The sequence below is a fragment of the Pavona decussata genome, unplaced genomic scaffold (assembly GCF_977016875.1).
Source record: "Pavona decussata unplaced genomic scaffold, jaPavDecu1.1 SCAFFOLD_390, whole genome shotgun sequence".
Taxonomy (NCBI): Eukaryota; Metazoa; Cnidaria; class Anthozoa; order Scleractinia; family Agariciidae; genus Pavona; species Pavona decussata.
Genome location: NW_028145762.1, coordinates 894,511 through 918,482, shown reverse-complemented (window position 1 = coordinate 918,482; position 23,972 = coordinate 894,511). Strand labels below are relative to the sequence as shown.

The window sequence follows — 23,972 nt, the reverse complement described above, 5'->3', positions numbered from 1 at the left end:
ATTCCAATTGTGCACGCTGATAACGTCAGCAAACAAATGCCTCGAGAGAAAAATTTAAGCTACCACGTTGAAAATGTTAAAAAAAATTAATCCATGGGCCAGCGTGCGTTCAGCGAGATATGAAGCACGCGGGAAGTTTGGAGAGCACGTCAGCAAACAAATGCCTCGAGAGAAAAATCTCGGCTACCACGTTGACGCATGTTTTAAAAAATTAATCCAAACTTCCCGCGTGCGTTCATATCTCGATATGACGCACGCTGACGCATGAACCAATTCACCGTGCTGAAAAAGATGGCGACTGGTGCATTTACCCATAATTCTTAGCGTAAGAAAACCCTTAAAATGCTCATAAAAACGCACAATGAACTTCTTAAAACTTCAAACCTAGTGACACAATGTTGTTACTGGGACAAATTTTGCAAAAAAAAAAAAAAGACATCCTACGTGTCTACTGGCTGTGTTGTGTTGCGAGGTATCGTGGGAAATGTACAGCGGCGATCTTCTTCCGTACAGTAGATTGTAACTTTGTAGACGGCGAAGAAATAGTCTCGCATTGGCATCCTGTTGGTGAATTATACAGCTTGCAAATTGCTGTGTCGGTCAACGATTTGCTGGTCCTTGTCCCTGCAGATGAAGCATGGCTTGACAGGATTTCCTGTCGTTTCTGTAAGAATCTTGTGTGTAAGTGTTGAGAATCGCTGCACCAGCGAAACCCGTGGCGGTGCTGGAGTTTCCGATACTCATTGTCATATAGAATGACGGACTGCTATGCGTGATCTTCGATCAGCTCGGAGACCTTGACTATGTAGGCAAGGTAGTCCTGGATTGCTTTCCTATCCATATTGTAGCGCAGGAGAAGCGCGTTGAAGATTTTTACGCTTGCGCCCATCCACTGCGAGAGAGTGATGCTTTCAAGAGCCGGAGTTTTTCGTTTAAACGCTCTTGCAATCACCTGAGCTCCGCCACTCGAACCTATCTTCTGTTCGTCTGGCTCAGTGGATCCAGAGTATGCATCTACAAACTCAGGAACTAGCAGGGGTTTCTCGTCCAGTTTATCTGCTGTAGTAGGTTGCCCGAGGTAGACATGTGGGTTTAAATCCACTCTAGTCGTGTCTCCCTGCGGCTGCCTTGTTACTGGCGTGGCTGAAAGGACGCTTTGTTGAAGGTCATAAAGGCCTCCGCAGCTAACCAGAGCATCTAACCCTCCACCGTTTTCCAACTTCTATAGGAGCTCGTCAAGACCTTGGCCTTTGGTGAGGCTGGTTGTTGTCATGGGTTTAGTTTCCGCTAGTTTTGGTGGCAAATCTGGCGCTCTCAACTCGTTTACGGCTTTGGAAAGAAGCCTGTTTTGCCCCTTTGTTAGGCCAAGCTCGGAAACATCGTCCGGTGTTAGTAGCTTTATAGCTTCCTCAACATGTAGGTCTTGTTCTTTTAAAATATTAGCTGTCTTTGACGTAATTCCATTGGATTCGCACTACTGAGAAAATTCAAATTCCGAGGACATTTTTTAGCTAACAATTTACAGCACTGATGCCGCTAGCACTCGCAAATGAAACTAACACAGGATCTGTGTGGAACACGCAATGGTAACTCTATACATTCCTGGGATAACATAATTTCCTACCACAAAGATAACGCCGGAATTTTAAACTGCGATAAACATAGTATATCTTTGCTAAACTGAGCGGGTTTCGCAAGACGAAGACAGATATTAGATACAACGATTAAAGAAGAATGTAGTGTTAAACTGCAGTGCTAATTTGGCTTCTTCACATGACAATCCACATTTCTTGTGGTTTGAAATACACCCTTAATGCTAAAGTGAGCTCGAGGTAAAAGTAGTGTCAGTGTTTGATAGCGCCATTTTGCCAAAGTGACTCAACAAAGGGCAAAATTTAGCCGGACATTTGAACTCCGTGTATATTTGTACACAATATAACATTTCCAACTCCACTAACATTTTCTTGATAGTGGTAATAGTGAAAAGTAAAGTGCGTACCTTTCTTTGAAACAAAATTTGTATATATCTCTGTATGTAGACTGTCAAGGTGCTCTTGGTATCGAAAACCGTCTGATCTCTGATGGACAAATGAGTGCCTCTTCACAATGGAACGCCAATCATGGAGCCAGTCAGGGCAGACTTCACTTTCAAGCTGCTTCAGGTAAAGGAGGCTCGTGGACAGCTCGCAAAAATGATATCCATCAATGGCTGCAGATTGATCTTGGAAATCAGCAAACCGAAGTGACAGGTGTAGCAACGCAAGGAAGAAATGATCAAAATCAGTGGGTGACAAAGTACAGACTGCAGTATGGTGAAGATGGTGAAAATTTCAAGTTCTACAGGGAACAAGGGCAAAATAATGACAAGGTGAGAAATGATTTCTTCATCAAAAATTCCTTAGTATTTATATATATTTTTTTTGTATTTTAATAGTTTTTATTTCAATGTAATAGGATTACAGTTGTTTTTAAACTAAATTGTACACACACACAAAACACACACATTTCAAAGGACCTCAAACACACATTGCAAACTATCATAACGTATCTCTTGCGAAAAGGTGAAGTACACTAAAAATATTAGGATGATTTATACTGAAGGAAAGAGAAAGCTAACTTGATTCGTTCTCCTTATTGTATTTGCCCCATTTTACGAGATGGATGGGGAGTTTATTTTTTGATCTGGCGATTGTTGTCTCAAGCTGGAAAACCAACTTAATCTTCGCAGTGAACACTCTGAAAGATGGTATGACTTTTTTGCATCGTGATGAGTATATATGCCGTTTCGCAAGTAACAATATGTGATTGATAAACAGATCATCTTTACACACTATAATACCTAACATTATGTCTTTAACAGAAAGCAATTCAATTCTAACATCATGATCGCCTACCCATTTTATAACTTCTGCCCAAAACTTCTCAGTATAGTGACAACATACAAAAATATGTTCGAGGGATCTGTCCAGTACACCACAGAAAGAACACAGCGGAGATTCTACAATGCTGATTTTACTAAGGAACACGTTCGTGGCGAGACACCTGTTTAAAAGATTGTACTGAAATTCGCGCGACTTAGTATCCAGCGCCACCCGGTGTGGTTAGCTGTATATCTTTCTCCAATCTAACTCATCATCTGCAAATTGAGCATTATATTTAAATTGAGCAGTTGGTGGAGTAACGATTCTATCTCGTAGTTCTTTATATATAATCTTTGATACAGCTTTACTTATTGAAACATTCTGTCCATTTAAAGATAGGAGAATGTAATTTTCTAAAATGAAAGGCTCATTAATAGTAGACATACAGGTTTTTAACGATTGACGCCATTGTGCCGGAAGTGCATCAATCAAAGAAGCAATATTAAAAGCATCTAATGGTGACATATTAAGCTCCCTTACTCTAGAATTTGTGACAAGATCATTGTTCTCCGTAATTAAATCCCCTAATCTAATTATGCCTCCATTGGCTAACCTACTTTTGTATACAGATTTACCATTAATGCGAATTAATTTGTTATTCCATAGTATATTTATACCAGATTGAAAGAGACACCGGTTAAAAGATAACTGTTCCGGCAAACACAATAATAACCTTGCTGATCACTTAACAGGAGTCCTTAATGATGTACCATAATGAAGCTTGGTCAGAGTAATGGGAAGAAAGATGATATTATTTTTGCATATTTACTAGACTCCTGCTAGCCTTCCTACATCAATCTTTTGAAAATGTGGCCAATTAATTCTTTAATGTTTAATGTTTAATAATGCTTTAATTAAGATGGACACTACCCTATCTAGATTGTACACGAGAATTGCAACTCTAGGCATTTTATACTCTGCAGCTCGAATTTGCGTTTAGCGAACGTGCCTCCTTTTGTTACTGAGCATACGTTGTGTGTCTCGCGAAATTTGAATTAAGTACCTCTCCCGAAATAAGCGCGCGTTAAGATTATGCGCCTCCTCTTATGATCCTCATCTGAAACCAAACAGAGCTGTATGACTGCGATTTTTGTTAAATATAGCATAACCAACTTTTTATGGTTTCTTACTTTTTATCTCGCTGATTTAGGAGTTTGTTGGAAATACAGACCAGAATAGTGTTGTTAATCACAAGCTCAATCCGCCAATCAGGGCACGTTACATACGTTTCCGAGCAACAGCTTGGCATAACCAGATATCCATAAGGGTGGAACTCTTTGGATGCAAAGGTGAAGAATGTGTCGTCTAAAAACGGTTTTCCTTGCGATTCAACCATTTTTTTCTGGAGATTTTAAGTAAGACTTTAAATCACAAGAACAGTTCCAATTTCTGGTTATCAGATTCAAAGTTACGGAACATTATTGCGAGGGAACTGTAATATTGTTGTGTTGTGAAAGAGGAAGACGTATCCTTTGGCGTCAAAAGAGTACAAAAACGTCAAAGCGTCCCTTAAAGGCAGGGCTTTTTCCCTTTGCTATGTCATCATACACGCTGGATCTGCTCACATTGCATCAAAATAGCAATCGAATTGCTCTGGCTGAAAGGAAAATCACCGTTAGTTTATGGATACGATTTGAAGTCGCGCTTCAAATTGTTTCAACAGTTGGTGCATAAAATCGATATTGTGTGAATTACTTTTATCATATCACCTTAGAAGTTTAATTTTTCCTTCCTTACCAATGGCAAGTTCACCAGTATGAACTCTAAGCCCTTTTCAAATGTAAGCCACGATAACAGTTCAGTAACATGATGTCGTAACCTAACATGCGAAAAATTCTAATGTCCTTATTATAAGTCTGGGAATGATTAAAACATTGCTGTTTCAGTGCACAACGACATATGCAGTTTTGTAGTTAAATTAATGGTATATTAAGGGCATATAAGATGAGTAATTTCAAAATTCCAGAAGGGTGGCAAATGATTTGCATATCCCGCATTGCACCTGGTGCCGTAATTACCATATATTGTGACCCGAACATGGAACTTTTAGTCAATGTTACTTTTAATGATGTCTTTTTATTTCAGGAAGCAAAACTCTTGAGCACATGCTTTTAGATCCAACAGATCCACACGTAAGGTCAGTCAATAAAATCGTAAAATGGTTAGGGCGCCAAACTTGTGTATTCCACGGATTTATAGTCTCCCCAATTAGCACTACAGTGCTAAATACTTCGTGACACTAAAATGGTCTATATTATTTATTTATTTATTTATTTATTTTTATCTTAAATATACCACACTACACAGGTGTCAGTCATCATGATTTGAAATGATAGCTCAAACTTAATCGTTTGTCCCATGCTTGTGTGGGGATTACAGACTCAGCTGAGGGTTGACCTGAAAACGTACCCTGTGAGTGATTCAATCTAATAAGCATTTCGTTGTTTCAGTCATTCAACACCGAATTTACCCTAAGACTGAATTAAAAGTCCTCCCCAGACTTTTCAGTTTGAAGAATTTTACCAGGCATAAATGTTTTTGTACGTGATTAAGTTCGTGCATTCAATTGGAGAATATACGTACTCAATATTTATGAGTTTTTGAAAGTTCTTGTATTTCGCAGTTAAGACAAGGCTCCTTTTTTTACTATGCAGGTATTCTGGTGATAAGGTCATGATCAGGGACTGGTGTCCTGAAAGAGAGGCTGCTCATTTCATTAAAAGTTATTCCAAAGCTACTTTGCCCTACATGAACATAACGAGCTGTGATTTTACCATAGCATTCTGGGTAGCATCCTATACCTCTGAGGGACCAAAGATAGCAGTCTGGTCGATCACTGGAAAACTCACTTACATAGCAATTAGGACGAGTACCATTGAAGTACAATCACTATCCAACATGTACACGTGGAAAAAAGAAAACTGGAACGTTAGTCATTGGAATCATATCGCTTTAACATGTGAGAATTTAAAGATCAGAATGTTCGTTAATGGTAAAGAAACAGAATTAAAGCAACGTTGGAAGCAAGGGTTCTTTCAGTCCTCGGATACTTACCAGCCATCATATATCATTGGAAATAACAAGAATTTGTCAATAAAAGCCCAACCGTCTCCTGGATCTGTTATGGATTTCTATATAATTCAAGGGACCTTGTCTGTGAACCAGATTTCAGACTTGATCAAAGGTAAAATAACATTATATTAAGAGTTGGATTTCACATGACGGCAAAGATGATTAATCATACCTTGTCAGCGGTTTGAAATAAAAGCTTACAAACAAATCCTTTGCTTAGGCAGGTTTCTGTATTCACCATATTGTTATGTCTGGAAACTGAACGTACTATATTGTACCTGCACATGTCATCATCCTCATCATCATCACATTTTTTTTTACTTTTATCCATCGTCATCGTCATCACAATTAGCATCCAATGTGAAAATTATTGTAATATTACAATATTTTCCCATCGTTGTCATGGTAATTTGTATGATTAGACATCATCACCATCGTAAGCAATCGTCTTGCTTAACATCATTATCTAAATTTTTGGAATAAGATAAGGGGGAAAAGAAGAAGTGTTTCGCTATAGCATTGCAGCCATAATGTTTAAACACAGCTTTTAATTTGATTTGATTGATTATAACATTTTTATGCCTATTAATAGCAAGGAGAACTAGGCAAACGGAGAGCCAACTGAACAAACCGGAAACGCAAACGAACGCGCAAGCTGAAAGACGAGAGAATGAACAAACAGTATGAAGAAACACTGATAGCCGAATGACCCAGATAACGATCCAACGGTCCACCGACCGCTCACCAGATAAAATGAACGAAAAACCGACCGAACTAACTCCCAAAACCAGGTGAACAGATGAATGACAGATGGAAAGGTGTTTGCAGCCATGCTAATCGTCATTTTCATTACGAAGGGTGTGCTCTATTTAAATTGTCAAAGTTATATTGATAAATAACAGATATATTTGTAATAGTGTAGAGAAATTCGATTATTTAAGGTGAAAATAGTGCTGAGTGCATAAGGATTTTAAGGTTGAATTTAACTCAAATGCGAATGATCGAGTGATGCAAATGTTTATTAAAATCATAGGCCTGTCGCCTATCTGCCATAATTTACATTTTATTTCACTGATTAAAGGGAAACCACTGATGCCTCCTATGATTACCAACAAAGAAAAGGAAATAGATGGCTGCAATGTAAGCGTTATGTGGACACTCTCAACATGCAGCGCATGCTCCGTTACATACACAATACGGTACAGGGAAATCAAGATGTTCATGAGTGACTGTGATCCTGGCTGGATTATAATTCACAATGTTACGAGTTTCTTCCATACCATTCCACTTGGGTGCAATAAGGAGTATGAAATAGCAGTGACTGCTGGATCCACGAGTGGCTGGTCAACTTCCTGGCGAGTGAAAACCAAGTCAGGTATGGCAGTTCATTATTTTTGACTCAGGATCTTACTACATCTGAAACTATGTGACTGTCATTACTGGGGAAAACAACACAATTTGTATTAGTTGTCTTCGTTCTGCTAACAACTACAGGAAAGAGGTAGCCGAAACGATAGTATTACATTCAATAATATGTTGCTATGGAAACGTTTATGTTACCAAAGGGTCACCATAGAAGAAATAACCTGAACATTATAGACCTCTTACTCCAACAAATTTAAGTTAAATAGTTAGATATGTATTTTTTTATTATACAATGGTTGCTTTAATGGTCTTAATAGTTGTTGTTACACACACGTTGGGTTTGGGGCCTTCCGGTAAGTAAATGGCTTGGGTTCGGTTTAGCTCAGGTTTCATGTCACACTGACCATGCAGTTTGGTGGGAAACGTAGAGATCAACATGCATGACGCAAATCGAGATCTTGTAAGCTTAATTTCAGTGATTCTCCTGATTAATACAGTGAAGAAGGCGCAGAGAACTACCCGTTGTAGTAGGAATCTTCGTTTTGACTAGCGTTCCTATAGACAGATAAACAAAAAGATTACAACTTGATCACCTTCGTAACTGATAGTCTGAACAGGGAAAGAAATACTCACAGTGATGTACGAAATCCTGCCGTGTCACCTCATGCTACCAGTAAGCGCGAAATTAGCCAAGCGTATCAGAGGTCAACTCAGAGCATGGCAGGCAATTTCCCGTGTTAGCTACATTCTGGATGATGATTGGCCAAGCCACCTCAGGGAGCAGATAAACTGTACTTTTCAGTTCAAGAACTCTCATGGGAAGTTCTTTTGTTCTCTTTGATGCATCCATGGAAACAACCCAAAGGCAGTTTCGGTCTGGAAAAAGTGGTTACGCACAAAAACGTCCTTACCTGTGGGAAAATGCTAGTTACCCATGGGTAAAAGGGCTAAGTTTAACCACAACTAATATCATTTTTTGTACGTCCATGGTATTTGATAATTATTATTAACCTTTATCGAGTTGGAAAAAACTGCATTACAAGGATCACCCCCTAATTTATCTCTGACCACTAACTATTTTATTTTAACAATGTTTTCTTTTTGTGCTTATATTACCACCTTATCACCTATATTACCACCCCTTCTCTTTTTGCCCGCTGATTTTAAATCGGTGGAGAGGATCCCTTATTTTGACATTAACAAAACCACAAAGGCTGCTAGTGAATCTGTTGGCATTAACTTTAAACAAAGCATGAGTGAAAACCATGTCAGGTATGGAAGTACATTATTTTAGGCTCAGGCTGTACACGTTACTAAATATTAAACTACATGACTGTCATTTCTGCAGGAAACAACACAGATTGCATCAATAGTCTACGTTCTGCAAACTAACCGCTGGAAAGATGCAACTGAAAAGATTGTATTCACATAACATGTTGCTATGTTAACGTTTATGGTTAGGGTGACTTTCAATACCAACTATCCTTACTTTCAAATTTCATTATACAAAGTTAAGTTAGGTATGTGTATTAGCCCTATCACAGCGACTTTAAACCTGAACAAATGTGAACAATTTGATGCACTTGGTTAGTGTTGAATGACTTTTTGTTGCCATGGATACCAATACTTGACAATTCCATGCCAGAGGATTCCCGATTCAATCATGAAGAACAAAAAAAAAACTCAATTTAAACGAATTTAATCTAAAAAGTGTACAAATATAAAGCAAACAGGCGACAAAATTATCTTACTTCGAGTGAGATTCCAGAGTTAACCTCAATAGCACACAGAATAACGCCCAAAAAGACGGGAAAAGCAAGTTTCCAAAAACCTATTCATCAACACCTACTGAAAGCTACAATCTAATTAATAACGTATTGACAAGGTATTGATAACGTATTGCGGTAAGATGATTGACCAAAGTCAAGTCTTAGTTGTCATGCAACAATCACGCGGTAATGAAAAGAGAACAGTGGTCACAGAAACACCCTCCACTTCGATGAGGGCGTGGTCATCATCTTGTTCATACGTCATCATCATGTCCTTACGCTGGATAGATTATGGCAATCTTGGCAATGGCGTGTCACATTCTCCTGCTCGGGTCTTGACTTTAACATTGCAGACTTTGTCATCATGCCTAGGAAACACATTAATCACTCGACCGACATTTCAATTTTCAGGAACTGCACCTGGAGATTGAAAAACTACGAACTCATCTACTCGTACATTTTGCTTCTCTGCATTCCATTTTCATGGTGGAAGCAACCAAGGGAAGAGATCTCTTGTTAAGTGGTTCCAAAAATGAATCTGCTATCTTCTGGACGAATTCCACTCGAGCTCTGAGTCGGGGTTCTTGGTTTGTCTGAAAGGTCCCTGAGAAACTTGGGAAGACGCTCGTTCTTGGGTCCGTTCGGACACAAGTACTAACCATCTTCCGAGTCTTTTTGGGATGTGGCTAATCGGACGTTGATTAACGAGGTTCGCAATCTTCAGAAGACAGATTCTAAGGGCGCCAACACTTGTTCACCAATAGCCTTTTTGAGTGCAGCCTTGGAGCTCTCGACTAATCCCTCAGCACATGTGACCTGGTGTGGAGCTGCCCGGGTCGGAAACTACCACTGCTAAGAACTTGCATATCTTCTCTTTATCCCAGCCTTCTCGTAGCTGGCGCTCAGCACCGATAAACTGGGTCCCGTTGTCACCAATCATGCGGTAGGGTACTCCTCTAAAGGGAAATAATCTTCTGAGCACTTGGATGAGCTCCATGGATGAACAACCAGCGGCAAGCTCAAGGTGGACAGCTCTGGTTTTCATGCACGTCAATATAACACGGCCAATCTTGTCTTTGTAAAGACCACGACGTGTAACGGAACGGGGGGTCTACAAATTTGAACTTCACGGACTTGGCAAGATTGTGAGCTCCAACTATCCAATACTTCTTCCTTATCTTCGCTATTGTTGCTGCAACTGCTGTATGGTCAGACTGAAGTGCATAGCACACTATAAGGTGTGATACCCAATGATCTCTGAGGAGTAGACAGCGATGCCTGGTTTCATAAGAACGTAGGGCTCTATCTGCTTAGCCACCCACTTCGAACACGCGTTCTGGGTCTCTGTATGGGCTGAGCTTGTTAAATTCTCCTTTATCAAGGCCATCTCTATGCTTCCGACATTTTTTAATCCAATCACCATCCTAAAACTAGCCGAAAGCAGCTAGATACCCGCTTCAGCCGAAAAAGCTGAATGTCTGGGAAGATCGATGACGGTGCGAAGTTTATTTTGATATTTCTGGCTGTAGTTCTGAAGCGAAGTTTCCATGGAAAATTTAAATGAACATCAATCAGGTCCTTGCTATCGGACACTGAGCTTGAGCTACCTCTAGTCAGACACTGACATTCTGATGAAAAACAGTTAACCTTTCCTGGCAAGAGTAGAGTGGAGGAAATCGGAAAGCGTTTTTCTTTCGGATAAGTTCTGAGACTTCTCTGAGGTATTCACTAGGTATTGGAGGATCGTTTCCATGGAAAGTTTCAAACACTTTGCATACAGGGGTTATTCCTTCCTAATATGGAATGTTTTGTAAAGGCTTGTTACATCCTTGGTTTCTTCTATGTAGTTAATTAAATCTGTTGTGTCTTTTAAAATTCGTTTTCAATAGGTTAGTGTAAGCTATCAACAAATTCTAAGATTCGCTCTGTTGGCGTTTCGCAGCCTGATACGATTGGTCTCCCAACTGGATTGGGTTATTGAATCTTTCGGTGTAGATGGATGTAGCGTTAGAGATGGCCATTATTGCCGAAATGGCTCCCCTGGTAGAGTCTCTCGATAAGTTGGTTGACTTTCCTGTAGATTTCTACTACCATTGGTGTTCCCAGGGGCTGGTAGTTTTCTCTATCATCAAGTTGAATTTGGCCTTCGTGTATTTCATTGTCTTGAAAACACTAATGAAAGAGCCTTTGTCAGCTTGTCTTATGTTGATTTCAGGATTTGTTTTGAGTTCTTTAATGCCTTGACGTTTCCTTTCAAACAGGTTGTTTCTTGGCGTGACTTTTTTGATGCAAGTTATATCTTGACCTCCTCTACCTGAGCTTTTAATGTGACCGATGACTGAAGTGGCAGCTCCCAGTTCGATTTGACATGAAAAAGATGTGGTTCATTATTTTCACCATGAAAACTTTACTGTACACAGAATCAACTACCATTAAAGCGTTGTGCAAATCTAAGAAGACAGTGGTTAGTCACGGGTGTTGGGATGAACTCTAGATCTGAGTCCAGAGTTGAAATTTGCTCTTGTCCTATTGATCGTCTATTTTTTTTTCTTTTAAGTTATCAGAATTTTTTATTTGACCTAGGACAGGGCTCCGTTAAAACAAGCTCAGATATTGTATATAATGTTAACAGGACAAACGCAACTCCTATTGACCGAGAGCTTGTACCTTTGACCTTCAACATTGCAAACAATCAGTACTGAATTTTTTCTCTAGTTTCTGAAGCAAGTGAAAGTTAAGAAACCCAAGATATCGCACCCCGGAGGGCTGCCATTTGGAAATGACGACTGACTGAAAAAATATGCATCTATCATTTGCAATATTATTGTTTACCAGGGCCAGGTTGTTCGAAAGCTGATTAACGCTATTCCACGATTAAAAGTTAACCGAGGTTTTCATCTCGCTCATCGAAAATGATTTTAAAGGCTCACTTTAAGCTAATGGGAGAGAAAAGTCTAAGGCAAGACTTAGGGACAAAATCTTTTGGACGAATCCTTATGGATTAGTAAATATACTCGAATCAAAGTTCACGTTAACCGAGGATTAGCTTAATCGGGCTTTGAACAACTGGGCCCAGGTTAAAAATCCATGGCATTTTTTTTTTCACAAACACCACGCATCGACATTCAAATCATAGCATTATGTAGGATGTTAGTCACATAAACGTAGTTTAATGGCCTAGCTCCCACAAGTCTTCTATAGCTCAGTGGAAGAGCATCCCAACTAGTACTATGAAGGTCACAGGTTCGATACCTATGGAAGGGCAGGAGAACTCGGATTTTCGTTTTCCGAGCACTGACGTCTGTGTCACATAATGCCTGTGACCAAAAAATACTGCTATCAATAGTTGCCTTTTGTCCGTTTTGTGAAAACGAGTTCCGTCGCTTGATTTGAACATCTTCATAACATAGACAAATAAAATTCAGTTCGTTAACATAAAAGACTGTCATGTGATTCCCATGTACAGTTCCTATTTATCTTACCTTGCCCTAGGGCCTCTCCTTCTTCCATCTAAAGACAGAGAAACCCGGGAAACGTGGTTGACCTTGGAAAGGACCACACAATACACAATAGACAATATTACATTTCTAACTCCATTAACATTTTCTTGGTAATGATAATAAAAGTAAAGTACCTTTCTTTAAAACAAAATTGGTATTTGTGTCAATATCTAGACTGTCAAGCTGCCCTTGGTATCGCAAACCGTCTGATCTCTGATGGCCAAATGAGTGCCTCTTCACAACTGGATTACAACCATGCAGCCAGTCAGGGTAGACTTCACTTTCAAGCTGTTCCAGGTAGTGGAGGCTCGTGGACAGCTCAAAGAAGTGATATCCATCAATGGCTGCAGATTGATCTTGGAAATCAGCAAACCAAAGTGACATGTGTAGCAACACAAGGAAGAAATGGTCAAAATCAGTGGGTAACCAAGTACAAACTGGAGTATGGTGAAGATGGTGAAAATTTCCAGTACTACAGGGAGCAAGGACAAAATGTAGACAAGGTGAGAAAGGCTTTCTCCACCAAAAAACAAAATAATTCCGTAGTTTATTTAAATTATACATCATTTTACCGGTTAAAAGCGAACACTTTTCGCAAATGATAGTCTTGCTGATTGCTGGACAGTAGTCCTTGAAGGTACACTACAAGGAAGCCTAGTCATCGTAATGGAAAGAAATAAGTAATTATTCAACAATTTTAATCAATCTTGAGATAATGGGTTAATTCAGATGGACAACACCCTAGATTATTTTAGAGGAAGGAGAAGGTGGTAACAAAGCTCTATTACAGCCCTGGACATCTTTATAGCTCAAATATTCCTTTAAGGAAGGCGCCTCCTATAGTTTCTGCGCATACGTTAGAGATGGCCCAAGAAACTCGGGTTTCCTAAGCAACCCATCGATTAAGCGCGCCTGCTTGGGTTCCAAATTTGGAATAAGCACCTCCCCTCAAATAAACATACCCTTCGTGTCGTGTTTCCGGTGCCGCAGACACGGAGTTTTGTGTGCTGGAGTTCGCCAGGTCAACCATAGTAAAGTACACGGCAAGGGTAGCAAGACTAACTCGTTTATTAGGCTCTTTCTGAGCCGTCTATTTACAACACTTGCGATGAAAAACTACGACTTCAACGCCGTAAAAAACGAGAGGAAAGAAAACATGCAATTTTACAAGCATGACTTACGTCTGATCTTGGCTCCGGGGTTGAGAACAACTAACTCGACGTTCTCTTAGAGACTCCATTAGAATTAGCTCCGTGAACTCCTTACAGTTTGAAAACTCCTCGCAACTGAGAAACGTGCTTACATATAAAGGATCTTAATACATGTCTTTGGCGTAAAGGAAATAATCACGAAACAAGCTTTGTGCGCCTAGCCAAAAAACGCATATTCGGTAATCATGCAATCAATAAAACAAAGCTACCAACAGAAAAGAACAAATAGTACCTGAGTGTTTTTAAAGTGCATTGTTCCTGTCAGGAACTTGACACGCCTCGCCCAAGGATGATCAATCCCTGCTCCATTGAACTTTACATCAGTATTCAGTAGATTGCATTCCATCGGCTTGTACAGATACCAACAGGACAAGCTCCTTCATTGGGCGTAAGAACGTCTTCATATTGCCCTCTCTTCACTATAGCACTTGAGCCTTTCTTACTGTACCATCCTCGCTCTTGATAGCTTCGGATATCACGCCCAGACGCCAGTTGTTTTGGTGGGCGCCGTCTTCTTTGACGAGGACTATATCACCAGCGTTGAGATTCCGCTTTGAACTATTCCACTTGCTTCTGCTTTGTAGTGTCTGCATATACTCCCGCCTCCATCGTGACCAGAACTGGTATGTGAAGTATTGGACTCATCTCCAACAACGCCGTGAGTACGGGTCTACAGGTAGGAGTTCTCCAGGCGGGGGACAAAGAGGTCGCATTTTCATAGTGAGAAGCATGGAAGGTGAGAGGGGTTCAGGCTCATCCGTATCAGACAGTACGGTGGTTATGGGCTGTGCATTAACGATAGTCGTTAATTCTGTCATTAGTGCTACTAGAAGTTCGTATGTGAGTTGGGATCCCCCGAGCTCCAAGAATATGGCTCCCAACACGCGGCGTATGGTCCCTATCTGCTGCTCCCATGCACCACCAAAATGCGAAGAGTATGGTGGGTTGAAGCGCCATTCGCAGCCCTGATCTTTGACGTATCGCTCCAATCTGTGTTGGTCCATCTCCTTCATTGCTTCATCCAGTTCTGACTTCCCTTCTATGAAATTGGTACCTCAATCGCACCTGAGTAGCGACGCCGGGCCTCGCAGCGTGAAGAAGTGTCTAAGTGCACAGATGAAGGAACTTGTGACCATAGACTCTAAGACCTCGATGTGGACGGCCCTGCTGTTGAGACAGGTGAAGACGAGACCCAAACGCCTAGAGCCGATGGTTTCTCCTTTTGTCTCTCAAATCTGAGTCAGCCAGAGTCCCAAAAGGTCAAAGCCAATGTTAGTAAACGGTGGGGTAGACCCTACCCTGTCGGCGGGTAGATCAGCCATTCGCTGCTCCAAGCAGGGTCCACGTAGCTTCTTGCAAAGAGCACAGACTGAGCTCCTTTGCTACCACGTGATTGCCATCTACTAACCAATAACCTGCTTTTCAGATGGCACCATCTGTAATTTGCCGTCCTTGATGATGGACTTGACTGTGATAATGGCATACTATTAGTTTTGAGAGGTGGTGACCCTTAGGTAATAATGCGGGATGTTTCCCCTTGTACTCCAGCCTTGCACGTTGTAGGCGGCTACCTAAGCGAAGTATGCCATATTCGTCAACGAACGGATCCAGTTGATACAGGGCTGACTTCTTCATTTCCCTTTTCTTCCCACCAATGCGTTCGCAGCAGCTTTCATCCCCACTGAGATGTACACGACGATGCAACTTTAGCTCCCATCGGAAGGCTTTTTCCAGAACAGCCTAGGGTGTCGTACACAGAGTTCATGATCGACAGCACCCCTCCTCGGTGTGAATTGCTTGTCAGGCGGAGACACTTGGAAGGTAAGGTTATCTTTGTCAAGGTCCCAGCAGACTCTGAGCGAGCGCTGTGCTGGGAAGCTGTCACGGTGCAAATCCAGGTTCTGCACTCCTTTCCCACTGTCGTTCGCTTGTAAGGCGTCCATTACTTCAACTGTGTTTGACACGATGTTGTGAAGTATTAAGTTTGCTGTAGCTAACATCGCTTGGGTCCTTTTGATGAGCGCAATGGCCTGTTCACCTGTGGGTAGCGAGGCTAGGCCGTCGTCTACATAGAAGTTACGAACTCTGCGGATCGTATGATGTCTTTGAGCATCTTGTACACGACATTTGCTTCCCGATGTTTCTGATCGATTTCATTTTTTCACGGTTTTCTTGACAAAGTTTTGACTCTTTTATCGCAATCTCGACCGACTACTTCTTGATGTGCTGGGACTTCTCCTTTGTTTGGCTTATCGCCTTCTTGGACACTTATTTTCGGCGCTGATTTAAGCTCTACTGTTACGGCTTACCTCAATCTTGTCTTGAGTCAGACTTTCCACTGTCGCGCTCCCAGTACCGCAGACACAGGGTGTTGTGTACTGGAGTTCGCCAGGTCAACCATAGAGAAGTACACGACAAGGGCAGCAAGACTAATGTGTTTATTAGGATCAGGCTGAGCCGTCTATTTACAACACGTGCGTACGGCTGACCTTGGCTCCGGGGTTGAGAACAACTTACTCAACGTTCTCTTAAATAGCTCCATGAACTCCTTACAGTTTGAAAACTCCTCGCAACTGAGAAATGTGCTTACAGAAAAAGGGTCTTAATACATGACTTTGACGTAAAGGAAATAATCACGAAAAAAGCAAAAAACGCATATTTGGTAATCATGCAATCAACAAAACAAAGCTACCAACAGAAAAGAACAAATAGTTCCTGAGTATTTCTAAAGTGCATTGTTCTAGTCAGGAACTTTGATTGTATTTTCTCCTCCTATGGCTCAGATTTAAACAAGCATCTCCCTAAAATACGCATCCCTTTCAATTAAGCGTTAACCCTAACGGTCCTAAAGTTTATTTGAAATAAGCTCCTCCTTCAAAAAAGCACATTTTAGATTAAGCAACCCTACTAGGGCTCAAATTTGAAACAAGATGCCTATATTGGCATTTTTGCGTGATGCTGTGCCTGGTTTGTTTCCATGCACACTTTGCAGATTTTTAAAGCTATCCTCCCTTCGCAATTGAAATATTGCGTTACGGTACTTGAGATCATACCGAAAAATTCTTTCTGAAAACGTCATGACAGGGGCAGGTATATATCTGACTAACGCGCTATTTATATTTCCTATTTATCTTTTGCATTACATTATTCGAGATCATACCGGAAATTGGTTTCGGAAAACGTCACGACCCGGGGCAGATTACATTATCTGACTCAGAAGACAGAGGACAATATTATTGTTGAAGACAGAAAGCTTTCCTAAAAGAAACGAAAACGTTCTGTAGGCCGAAAATAGGCGATATTTATCACATTAAATGTTTACTTTATATCTCGACAACCAATTAAAGCATTGTGGCCTACAATATCTCATTTTAAAGTGTATAAAATGGGCTTTTCAGAAAAAAGATAAATCGCATCCTAGAAACCCAGTACTTTTCTAAAAAAATCTTAATTCAAAAAAATTAACAAAAATATTTTATAACATCTGAGGAAAAAACATTTTTTTCCAAAGCGATACAAAAATTGTACAAAGAATTGAAAAAAGAAATGATCCTTCTCATGTCAGCAACATTTTCTGAAACTTTGGCTGGAAAAGAGGAGGTCAAAAATTAGTTATGATTTTTTTTTTGCCCATGAAATCGCATCTAAACACAGTCAAAAAATGCATTTCTCCATGGGAACATAACAGCGGATCAAACTACGGGACCGATTTCGCTTGGGCAAATAGCTTGAATAACATCGCTCAAAAGATACTTTCAGTAAAAATTATTAAGCTTTTAGCCAACAGATAAGATTCAAGAACTAGACGAGATATCAAACGCAAAAAAGGTAACCTGAGGAGTACATCTTCGCATTTCAAAATCATGTTCTCGATGGCCTCACTTTCGCGAACAGACGCAAAGGCTTGTATTAAGCGCTTACCTCGATTCCTCGCTCTAGTTTCCTTGCTGCCGGTCTATATCGCTTTCCTCGTCATTATACATCCCTGCAGAGTTATAACATCCCAACAGAGTTTTCATGACCAGAAATATTTTCTAACAAATCATCTGCAGGAATAAAATCGACCTGCCGAGTTCTGAATGCCGAAGCCATTTCTCACCTAAACATGCGAAAACGCAGAAGTTTGTTGTATATGCCATATTGAGGTGTCATCGCTCAAACTCGTGATTGGCTTAATAAATTGACGTTATATCTTCCAAATGTGAAAAGAAACAGAAGTAACGCAATTTTTCTGCGAATTTGTGAATTTTATGGCTGGATATCCACCTATGGTCATTGATCCTGTCGGAAATGAGTTTTAAAATTGACAATCAAACCTGTCATTTTTTATGAAGTGGATTTCCAGTAACATTTAGGCATCAGTTCGACAAAGTCTGCAGCACAGGTAATGTCTTTGACATGTCTTTGACTGGTTCCAAAAATGATAAGCTTCATTGACATACATGTTCATACGTACGGAAAACATGCTAAAAATATAATCTCTCTAAAAAAGCAAGTTTTCAAATCACAAAGAAAAATTTTAATTCAACGTTAAAAGAAGTCTGAATTCAATTACCGTCCTTGGCATGTTTTCGTACTGACTGGATTTAATGAGCTAAGACTTGGCAGACAGTCTAGACTGGTGTGTTTTAATCTGGTTCTCAATAGATTCAATGTTTGTTTTCAGGACATGGAAATCTTCAACATGAGGCTTTGGGCCAAAATATTAAGTTAAGAGCAACCAAACTGTTTGTACCAGGACTTGTGCTTCAAAGCCTTTTGCTTTTCCACAGCTCATTTAGTTCAGATTTGTCAAAATTCCGAGATTTGTTCGGCCACTTGACTTAAGCTTACCTTGTTTTCGCAGAAGTCGAGCTTTACCTTCAAGAACTTGCTTCGAACTATTTTAATATTGGTTTCTAATTGTGGAGTATTTGTAACCTTGCCTTCTTAGGTAACGCTTAATTGCAGCGCGAAGACTGCCCTGCTCGTATAATCTTTCCCGTCTTTTTTCAGCACTGTTGCGTGGAAATCGTCCAGAATTTTGTTGAGTGCCTCCGGTTCATAGTTTTCAATATTTTAGTCGTAGCTCTTTTTTGCTGTCCAAAACCTCTAAACTTTTAGCCCGTTGTTTGTGCTTTGTTGAGTTTCTTTGCATTTTCCTTTACACTTCGAATTAAAATTGTTACTGCTGGGCTTCTCGTTTCCCAGCTGGGTTCCCTAGGTAGACAACTGGGCAGACATTTTAGTTTCGAACATGCAAATAGGTGGCCTCTAATGTAGACCACGAGGGTTACCAAGATTTACCTGAATTGTGAGTTCGCTAAGGTTAATTGGTTTTCACGGTTCGTACTGCAGTTAAGTTGACTTTTATGAAGGCTCATCGGTGTAACTGGAATTGCGAGTTTGTTTCACAGTGCCTTGTGTCGAAAGCTACAGTAAAAGCTCGACCTCAAGTATGGTTCGCTGATGGATGTGTGATTTACAAGGATAAATAGGGTTCGATTGGTGTAACTATGCAACTGTCACGGATAATTACGGGCATGTAAAGCGAAAACAAGGAATCTACAATGGCATATTGTGAAGAAGGAATTTTCAAAGGTTATCGTTCGCGTTCGCCTCCAATTGACATTGTTTCGATTCGCGCCATTTTACCGCTTAACACCCACCGACGGATGCAGCATCAGAAAAACGGCTTCATGATTCAGTTAAGATTCGAGGTTCACTGAATATGGAGGGAAAATCGATGGTCAATGGTGCCGCGGGGTTAAAATCGGACGCATGTCAGAAAATTACAACGGATAAAGGTAACCAGTACGGAATACAAAGGTTTAAAGATCGAAGAACTGTGGCTCTTCGCCACGTGACTAGGCAGACAAACAAAATGAAGCCTCTTCTTCTTGACCTCAACAATTTTGAGTTTGTATCATTTGAAATGGAAGGTCTAAACAATTTACTTGTCGAGCTACAAGTTGCTCAGGATAATTTTCTCGAAGTGCTAGAGGATGAATCAGATATTGCCAGTGCTAATTCATGGTATGAAGTTCATGATGGAGACGTGTTTAAGTTTAAGCAGTCTGTCTGTGAATATTTGTCCAAGCCGAAAGAGCTTCAGTCAGCTTAATTAAAATCTGCTTCTTCTAGCAAGTTTCATCGCTCAAGAAAGTCTTATCACTCTGGACGTTCTAATTTGTCTTCACTTTCATCTAATTCGAAATTGATAAAGGCCAAGACTAGGGTTGCAGCCCTAGAAGTTGAGGCAGCTTTTTTGAAGGAAAAGCATTGAAAATGGCAATGTAAATGGCTTAGCAACAATTGGAGCTTAGGGAACGTCTAGCTAAGGCAAAGGAAGAAGAAAGGATGTTTGAACAAATAAACAACGAAGAGTTGGTTTCCACACCTATATGTTTACAGACACAAAGGCTTCCAATATTTCTAGTGTCCAGTCTACTCTCTGCTAACGTTATGAAGGATACAAACATTACCTCCTTGTCAACACCAGGGTCGGTTGTAACGATTAAAACGGCGGCAATGGTGACTGGTTTACGCTCATCAAATTCCATTTCAGTTTCGGAACCTGCTTTAAATTTTCTCCCAGTACATTCTTCTGGTAATTGTGTCGGAGGGCACCAGTACCCCACTCAAGCGAATAATCTTAGTGGATATACTACAGGGCAAACAAGCATGCAGATCAGTAAGTTCAGGCTTCCACTTTGACACCCATGTAGACATTGTGACTCCTGGGTGTGTAGTGAACCCCACTGAAATTCCCATAAGTGCAAATCTTTCATTAACTCAACCCCACTTCGTAGGCGAGCATGCAGTTGTGTATTCTATCAGAGATTAATCATAGGGGATCCCACAGACACTGCACCATGTTTATAGCCGTCCAGGTAGCTCAACAAGGTCTTCTGTTAATCCCTTGGCTGTCCAGGACAATACCTTTCAAGATATTGTGGACATTCAAAGAAGGCAGACGGAATTGTCTCAAATTATGGTTTCCCAGCAGGTAAGGAGCCTTCTTCAAACAAGTGAGCTTCCAATGTTTTATGGTGACGCTATGGAATTTCCTGCATTTATGATTGCCTTTGAGTCTTGATTGAATCAAAGATTGAAGACTCCTGTGAAAGGCTGTATTTTCTGGGTCAGTACACTTCGGTAAAGCTAAGGACTCAGAGAATATCAGAAGAATCCTACAAAGAAGCCAAGGGACTGCTAAAGAGACAGTTCAAAGATCTATTCAAGATTACAAAACCTACATCACAAAAACTGTCATCGTGGCAACCAATCAGAGCAAACGATGGCTCAGCTCTCCAAAATTTCTCTATTGCTCTGGACCAATCAAAGTCTGCTATGAAAGGCATGTCTCACATGGACGATTTAAACATAGCCCATGTGCTGCGACAGCTTTGGGAAAAGTTTCACCTAGGCATCTACAAAGCAAGTGGACTGAAAGGAACAACAAGACCAAGAGTGCAAAAGGAAGAATAGCTGACTTTGAGGATTTCACAATTTGTCCGCAAACAAGCCGAGCTTGTCACAGATCCTGTACTCTCAGAATAAAATGTTAGCAAACCTCATCATGATGAGAAAGACAAAGGCACCCACGTCAAATTCAGAAGAAGGCCACGTAGCAGAGGACAAGGAACAATCCTTGCCACGGGATTAAGGCAGGAAGATAGAAAAGAGCAGTCCACGTCGTTCCTTATGCAAAAGGCCTTACAACCTAAACGAGTGTGAACAGTTTTTTAAAGAAAACTCTAACTGGGCAACGGGAGTTTGTAGTGGAGAAGAAACTGTGCTTTGGTTGCTTTAGCACATTGCAAAAAACTGTAAGGAGGGGCAGACATGTAAGACTTGCAAGAGGCAACACCTTACATCGCTACACGACTACGATTGGGCGAAAAGACAAGCAACGACAGTGACAATCAATCTGGAGCTGAACCTCGTGTTAGCAGCAAACGCACTGCCATTTGTAACGTCACGGAAGCTGGAAATGTACCTATCAACATGAGCATATTACCAGTTTATTAGTTTCACAAGAGTGATCCAGCAAAGAAGATAAAGGTTTATGCACTACTGGACAACGCCAATGGTTTGACATTTGTAAGTGAGAAGTCGATGAAGGCACTTGGCATTGAGGGAAATGCACTGACCTTATCCTTACTACGACTTACGGCACGAGCGGTGTTACCACCAAGGCCAAGGTGGTAGCCAACATTAAGGAAGAAGACGTGATCTTGGACCTACCTAGAACGTTTACGCGACATGTGATTCCAGTAGAACGCGATGAAATACCTCAACCTGACGTAATCTGCAAAATGTCTCATTTCAAGAAAATCAGTGAGGAGATACCCCCCTACATGGCGGACATCGAAGTGGGTCTGCTTATTGGGCTGAGTTGCCCAAGTGCCCCACGTCCAAGAGAAATCGTTTACGGCAAAGATTTAGCCCCGTACGCAGTTCGGTCACTCCTCGGATGGTACATCAACGGTCCTTTCTATAATCCGCAACAGAGTGGCCGGATTACATGCAACCGAATTAATCTTAGCCCTGAAGATACTCTAGTCACCCCTCGGGGATATGTAGTCACACAGAGAAAAGTAAAGGAGCGGATAACTCCACAAGCAGTTAGTCAGATGTTCGAGTTGGACTTCTCTGAACGAGAAAAGGGGACAGCAATGTCACGTGAAGACATTACGTTCTGCGAAACGGTGGAGAGTGGCATCGTTTATCACCTGCATTGACCTGCATTATGAGATGCCCCTCCCATTTAAGCATCAGAACATTAAGCTCCGTTCCTTTACAACTATGCACACGCAGAGAAAGAAGCATCTGACTGGCCTAAAAATGCGTCTGAAGGCCGATGACAGATATTATGCAGTTTTATGGCTGATATCATCTCCAAAGGATATGCTCGCAAGGTGGATGATGAGTTCAAAGATGAAGTTGGAAGAACCTGGTACCTTCCTCATTATGGGATCTACCACCCGCGGAAGTCGAAAGTAAGAGTGGTGTTTGATTGCTCGGCCACATTTGAAGGACACTCCTTGAATGACAAAGTACTTTACGGACCAGATCTTACAAGTTACCTGCTCGGTGTCCTAACCAGATTTCGCGAGGAGAAGTATGCCTTTATGGCGGACATTGAGAAGATGTTCTTTCAAGTGAGAGTTAGAAAGGAAGATCAAAGTTTGGTCAGATTTTTGTGGTGGCCAAATGGAGACTTGAAGCAGAAATCCGAAGATTATTGTATGACTATGCACCTGCTCGGTGCAGTATCATCCCCTTCATGTGCCAACTACGCACTTCAGTGTACAGCAGACGACAACAAAGACAACTATGGAACCGAGGTAGCAAACACACTTTGGAGAAACTTCTATGTTAATGATGTTCTAAAATCTGCAAGCACCGAAGACAAAACCATTGATCTAGCGAAGGATGTCAAGGCAGTTTGCAGAAATGGAGGATTCAACGAGACTCAACGCAGAACGCATCATTAACTCAATTCCTGACGAACACAGAGCGGAGAATGTGAAGAGCTTCGCACTTTGCCAAGAAAGGTTACCCATTAAAAGAGCACTAGGAGTCATTTGGTGCATTGAATCAGATACGTTCAACTTCAGGATTGAACTTGAGGATAAGCCTAGCACACGTAGAAGCATCTCTTCGACGATCAGTTCTATCTACAATCCGTTAGGTTTTAACACTCCAGTAGTACTTTTTGGAAAGAAGATATTACAAGACATATGTCAGTCTAACAGCTGGGATGAACCCATTGACGATGCAACCAAAAGCAGATGGGAAAGATGGTGGAATGAACTTTGCTTACTTAAAAGTTTAAAAGTGCCAAGTTTCAAACCCGCGTAATTTGGAAAGATTGTGTCGGCGCTGTTCCACTGTATGTCCGATGCTTAAACGTGTGGGTATGGACAGTGCTCATATTTGAGAGTCGAAGACAAAAGCGGGAAAGTACATGTGTCATTTGTTATGGTAAAGGCCTGCGTAACACCGAAGAAGACAGTCAGTATCCCGAGATTGGAATTGGCCGCTGCCACAATTTCTGTCAACATTGGTGACAAGTTGAAGGATGAATTGGATTATGAGGACATTAAGGACTACTACTGGACGGACAGTAAAGTCGTTTCAGGCTTT

General features: G+C 40.9%; 2 protein-coding genes across 2 annotated transcripts in view; both read left to right on the top strand.

The window, feature by feature from the left end:
* The first annotated feature begins 2,089 nt into the window (after positions 1 to 2,089).
* LOC146451404 (lactadherin-like) lies at positions 2,090 to 4,230 on the top strand. The gene is made up of 2 exons (XM_085099228.1): positions 2,090 to 2,368; positions 4,072 to 4,230. The coding sequence occupies exons 1-2, from the start codon at positions 2,090 to 2,092 to the stop codon at positions 4,228 to 4,230; spliced, it is 438 nt and encodes a 145-aa protein (XP_084955354.1).
* LOC146451398 (uncharacterized) overlaps positions 2,093 to 23,972 on the top strand; it is a 161,168-nt gene continuing 139,288 nt past the window's right edge. Inside the window, exons 1-6 of the mRNA XM_085099163.1 lie at positions 2,093 to 2,368; positions 4,072 to 4,210; positions 5,007 to 5,058; positions 5,576 to 6,105; positions 7,075 to 7,368; positions 12,802 to 13,130. Of these exons, the coding sequence (XP_084955289.1) occupies positions 5,027 to 5,058; positions 5,576 to 6,105; positions 7,075 to 7,368; positions 12,802 to 13,130 (1,185 nt within the window). The 5' untranslated portion in view covers positions 2,093 to 2,368; positions 4,072 to 4,210; positions 5,007 to 5,026. The remainder of the gene's footprint in view (positions 2,369 to 4,071; positions 4,211 to 5,006; positions 5,059 to 5,575; positions 6,106 to 7,074; positions 7,369 to 12,801; positions 13,131 to 23,972) is intronic.